This window comes from Oreochromis niloticus, linkage group LG18, assembly GCF_001858045.2.
Source record: "Oreochromis niloticus isolate F11D_XX linkage group LG18, O_niloticus_UMD_NMBU, whole genome shotgun sequence".
Classification (NCBI taxonomy): Eukaryota; Metazoa; Chordata; class Actinopteri; order Cichliformes; family Cichlidae; genus Oreochromis; species Oreochromis niloticus.
The window spans coordinates 20,074,741-20,080,740 of record NC_031982.2 but is presented as its reverse complement, the minus strand read 5'-3'; the positions used below and the strand labels follow the sequence as shown (position 1 = coordinate 20,080,740).

Here is a 6,000-nt window from a genome sequence, read left to right as displayed (position 1 = left end):
GAACATTTAAATGATTCAGAGAAGGCGTGGGAGAAAGTTCTGTGGGCAGATGAAACCAAAACTGAACTCTTTGGCATGAACTCGGCCCACCGTGTTTGGAGAAAGAGAAATGCTGACTATGACCCAAAAAGGACCATCCCCAGAGTCAAACATGGAAGTGGAAACATGCTTTTGGGCTTTTCTTCATCACATGGCCAACGGATGTGGCCATGTACTCTTAAATCCTGGATGAGAACCTCCTTCCTTCAGCCAGAACACTGAAAAAAGGTGGTGAATGGGTCTGGTATGTTCTAGTAGTGACTCAAAACCATCAAGGCAACAAAGGAGAGGCTAAAGATAAAACACACACAGAAAACAGCCAAGCAGCATCCAAGAAACCTAAAGGGTTTAGTGAGTTTCTGCAAAGACGAGCGGGTCAAAATCCCCTGAGATGTGTGCAAACCTGGTGACCAACTATAAGAAATGTCTTCCTGCTGTGCTTGCCAACAAAGGTTTCTCAACAAAGAACTAAGTCATGTTTTGCTTGTGGATCAAATACTCATAAACAACAAGGGCCACTGACTTTATTTTTCTTTAGCAATCACAGTACGAAGAACAGTCAAATTGACAGTTGCACCACGGCCATAGCACAGGGAACAAAAGCTCACTGTGCCGTCTCAAGTGAAACGTTAGCCTTGCATTAGGTAATTTCTCCTCGAGGAGAATGGTTATAATTTCACCAGACACAATAACCCCTTCCTCCAACAGTACGAGCCAAGACGCTTTGCTGTGCCATTAGGCTGTGATAATGAAATAAACACCAGTGTGAAAAATGATTTCTATCACTCCTGTCCCCATAAAGTCTGATATGTGTACAACAACAAACACATCTGAGCAGCTTGACGTCCAATTAGGCTCAGCTCTCATAAGACAGACACTCTGTCAGCACTCTCAAGACATTTTGTACATTCAACCCCTGCTTGACACTGATTCTGACGACCGTCTTTCTTACATCGGCAAATGAATATGGATAACATCAAAACAGGATGTCAAAATGTACTGTTGGCCTTGTTTTTATGGGCACATTCAGTGAGGCCTCTAAAAGTTATAGACCTCGGCATCCTGGATGAGTCATCATCATACTAGCTTTTTCTGCCTAGGTGTTTACTTAAAATAGATCCAGGTCTACTGCAAAGTGACAAAAATCCACCAGTAAGGAGGCGTTTGGCTGTAAAACAATGCTGTGAGTACATATTTGTCTCTCAATAGTTTAGTTGCAGTCACTTGGGTCAGTGTTATTACATAAAAAAACACCAAAGGATTTAAATCACACCAAAAACAGACAGAACTAGTCTCTTTTAAACCCGCATTAGAAAACCGTGCCAAGGAATGTCGCCACCTTTCAGTAAATATTGGCTTAACCAGCAGGAAGTACAGGAAAACCAGTCAATGTTTAACCATTTTGTACTATCCTTATTTGCAATTGCAGAAAATATTTATTTGTTTCTTTAAAGTGAATATGTATTTGATTTTGATTAGATATCACAAATTACTATACAAGCTAATAAATATCAGTCTGATTTTAGTGCAGCTATACATTTTTGTAAATCTTAGTATGATTGCACTCACTGGGCACCTTATCAGATAAATCTGCTCAACTGATTGTTGGTCCAAATATCTAATCTGCTAATCACATGGCAGCAACTCAGCAACACGTGATCAAGACAACATGCTGAAGTACAAACTGAGCGTCAGACTGGGGCAGAAATGTTATTTAGGTGTTGAAATTAGCCGAGCTGGTCTGAGTATTTCAGAAACTCCTGATCTGCTGGGATTTTCCCACACAGCCATCTCCAGGGTCTTTTTCTGGTCTGGAAAAGAGAAATAAAATCCAGTGAGCAGCAGTTTTCTGCACTAAAATGCCTTGTTCGTGCCACAGGTCAGAGGAGAATGGTCAGACTGCTTGAAGCTGGCTGGAAGGCAAAAGTAACTAAAATAACCACCCATTACAACCAAGGTATGCAGAAGAGCATCTCTGAATGCACGACACAGCAGCAGAAAACCACACCGGGTGCCATACCTGTCAGCTAAGAACAGGAAACTGTGGATACAATTTACACAGGCCCATCACAACTGAGCATCCTTCAAAAGCCACAGCCTACCTGAGGATTGTTGATGACCAAGTCCATCTTCTTATGGCTTCTTACAACCATCAGACAGCTCAGATTTTCTCAAACTGATTGTTTGAACATAACATTAAGTTCTCTGTACTTAAACAGCCTCCAGTTACCACATTTCAGTCCAATAGAGAACCTTAGGAATAGACAGAACAGGAAATTTGGATGTGCAGCTGACAAATCTGCAGCGACTGTGTGATGCTTAATATGGACAACAATCTTTGGGGAATGTTTCCAGTGGCTTGTGGTTCTGAAGGCAAAAGTGGTCCAATGCGGTGTTGTGCCAAAAAGTGATTTCCAGTATTTCTATCTATTTTGGCAAAATAGCAAATGTTGACAATAGTCAACACGATTTATGAGGAAGTTATACGTAAAATTAAAAACATAACCTGTTTTCCGAGTTTCTTCATGGCTCTGCATTATTGTACTCTGTTTTATTTGCTGGTCTCTTTACCACATCTCTTGATAAAAACATTTTTAATGTCAATTACACTTTTTTGTAGTTAAATAAATAAAGGATATCCAAAAGTCACTTTTCTAAAAAGTGATTGCAGGTTCTATGCTTTGGCTAAATATGGCCCACAAGTGAACTCATTTACCACAATACAGATGATAAATTTTGGCACAAAATTAGCAAGGATTTTTTTTCTTTTTCTTGCTCTTTTATTTTCGTCTTTTGCTTATTTACCAATTCAAAAATAGCAATAATAATGTGCTGATGAAAGAAAACAGCTAATATTTCATTCACTGAGTATAGGCGAGGCTCTTGCAGGTTGTCAGTGACTTTATGAGGGACATCTTCCACTTTTGCTTGTCTTTTGCCTCACCAAACTAAGGATACAGACCATAAAAGCCGGTCTTTCTGTTCTGCTCAGCTACTGAGCTACTGTTGTTGCCTTTGTTTGCTCAAGGAAGTTTATTCAGCGTTTTTATTTGTACCTGTACCTGTGTTAATACACGCTGTGGCTCATATTATGGCCACTTTTATACAGTGCAGTCCATTTTCTCAAAATGCTGCCTTTTGTTTTCCCTTTTTTCCCCATTTTTTCCTGTTTGGTTTGTGCAGTTGTTTGTACATCCGGCGTGTACCTGAGCAGCGCGAGAGGCGCATCTGTCCTCCCTCCTGGTGATGTCAGATCAAGCCAGTAGTTTGTCCTCACTCGCCGCCTGAGCTGGGACTGCTGAAGATATCAGCGAGCAGGTGAAGGAGCTGTCAAAGTTTGAGTTCCCCACAGAAGGAAAAGTCTTTTTTACTCCACGAGGAGAGAGAGAGGGGAAAGGCGACGTTTTTAAGTTTTGGGAAAGCGGAATATCTCGGCTTGTTGGCATGGAATGACACCTTCTCACCGGGAGCTTAAAAATAACACGATGGCAGCCCGTTTTCGCAAGTGGATCAGTCTCATCTCTCTGCTGTGCCTAAGCTTCTGCGGTCTGGCGGAAAATAAAGGTATGTGAGGTGTACGTAGTTGGGTCTTAATTGTAAGCAGGCTTTCGCTTTCTTCTCTGTCTGTGTGTCCAGTGTTTACTTCAAATCACAGAGAAATCTCAGGCCGGTGTTCCAGATTAACTGGCGTCGCGAATTAACTGGCGTTGGTCAAACAGATGTGTGGTAGACTTGCTTTTCAGGAGCAGCTTGTTTAATATGGCATTATTTTTGTGCCACTATTCTGAGCGCACGTTAAAAAATTTTGAGCGCACCTAAAAAGAATTTGCCAGTGCAAGTGTTGCATTTGAGGAGAAATTTATTTGAGCGACGAAAAGCTCAATTTTAGCGAACAAAATTCATTGCTGCGTGCAAAAAAATGTATTTCAGTGTTTGCTATTATCCATATACAGACACACAATAGCAGCCCCTCTCGCTCAGCTTTAGCATTTGCTCTTGCTCAGATCTCTGCGGACCTGTTCGCAGTGTGTCGCTCGCGCTCTCAACATTTCTGCCCCTGCGTGTTCAACTCTTTCTGTACACCGTTATATTTGTGCCACAAAACCAATCAGCTCGCGAGCTACTGTAGCCAAACCCAGGCAAGAATCCCAGAATTTCGCCCAAAACTCAAACGAGGCAGTGGCGGAGGCAGGGGCGTAATTTCTAGGGGATTAGGGGGGTTATGACCCCCCCCAGTAATCAGACTCAACCAGTATAACTCCCCCAATAAAATTATGAATTATCTTGCATAAATAGGCTGTTGATTTTCTTTACTCATTTCAGTTATTACCAGCAAAATAGTTGCATGTTTAATCGGCTGGGAATTTACCCAGATTTATTTATTTATGTTAAGATGTTTTCACGTCATATCCCCTGATGTAACATGTTCTGTTCTTATTTGAACAGCTGACTTTGAATTAAATCTAACATTAAAAAAAAATTAAATTCAGGAGGAAACATTTTCATAATATGATGGGTGAAAATCAAAATAGACTGACAGCTCTCCAAGTAAGACTTCAGTATTAAATAAAACAGTCCAGCTGAACTTTAATTTCCAATCCACCACCTTTCATTTTTATACCATTTATACCGTTTATACCATTACAAAAACAAACATAAAAACGAAAAATCACCATCGGCCCATTCGCCTGGTGGGCCGATGGCCAGTCCAACTGTGTGGACAGGTATCTCCGAAAACGTTAGAGCACTTTTGCAAATGTTGCAAATATGATGTCTTGATAAATCGAGCAGATATTTGAAGTTTACACAGCAACATTCTGGCCTGAAAATATCTTAAAAGTTTATTTTGTGATCCAGAAAGAGTAATATTTCAAACTCCGCCACTCTGCATTCTTCTGCCACTGCCTCGTTTGAGTCTTGGACGAAATGCATTCTGGGATATTTGCCTGGGTTTGGCTACAGTAGCACGCGAGCTGATTGGTTTTGTGGCACAAATATAAGGGTGTACAGAAAGAGTTGAACTTGCAGGGGCAGAAATGTTGAGAGCGCGACACACTGCAAGCAGGTCCACAGAGATCTGAGCAAGAGCAAATGCTAAAGCTGAGCGAGAGGGACTGCTATTGTATGTGTATATGGATAATAGCAAACACTGAAATACATTTTTTGCATGCAGCAGTGAATTTTGGTCGCTCAAGTTTAGCTTTTCTTTGCTCAAAATAAATTTCTCCTCAAAATGCAACACTTGCACTGGCAAAAAAAATTTTGCGTGCTCCCAAAATGTTTTTTGTGCGCTCAGAATAGTGTCACAAAAATAACGCCATAGTTAAAGAGTAACAGGACTGACGGAGTGTGTTTGACGTAACCTCACAAATATCACAGATAAAATATTTATTTGCTGGTTTGTCGGTAGTGGCTCCTGAAAAGCAAGTCTCCCACACATCTGTTTGACCAACGCCAGTTAATTCGCGACGCCAGTTAATCTGGAACACCGGTCACGAAGCCGCAGAGAAACCAGATCCAGAATAGGGGGTGGTCTTGCTGCTCCAGCTGTAACCTGGTTAAAGCTACAGAGGGGCTCAGAAGAGGTTAGTCACTGAAAACGAACACACTGATTTAAAGAAAAGAAGAAGAAGAAAGAAAGACAAAAGGAGAAAAAAGTGATTTTTCCTTTTAGTTTATTGTGCAAATGCAAATCTTTCCCCACCAAAAAAATCTGGCACTGACCGTACAATGAAAATTTTCACCACTCTGAGGATCGTGCAGGCACTGGAAGTGATTTGTGAATTTTCAGGCTTTTAATCTCACATGTTTATGAAATGTGTGGGCACCGTGTGAGCTTTCCATACTCCGTTTTATGACAAAACTCTGATTGGCATATGCTGATGTACACTTCACGAATATGGATTTCTTACTTTTTCTCACACACCAGATCTCACACCAGCTGTCACATTTATTTGTTAG

The 6,000-nt window shown here is 41.0% G+C and overlaps 1 protein-coding gene across 4 annotated transcripts in view; it reads left to right on the top strand.

Moving 5' to 3' along the window:
- Window positions 1–3,227: 3,227 nt before the first annotated feature.
- LOC100695445 (epidermal growth factor receptor) overlaps window positions 3,228–6,000 on the top strand; it is a 67,222-nt gene continuing 64,449 nt past the window's right edge. The window contains exon 1 of one of the 4 annotated variants that reach the window (XM_025900557.1): window positions 3,228–3,603. In XM_025900557.1, coding sequence (XP_025756342.1) covers window positions 3,489–3,603 — 115 coding nt within the window. In that variant the 5' untranslated portion in view covers window positions 3,228–3,488. The remainder of the gene's footprint in view (window positions 3,604–6,000) is intronic. The other 3 variants (XM_025900556.1, XR_002057188.2, XM_019347932.2) reach the window with 3 other exon arrangements.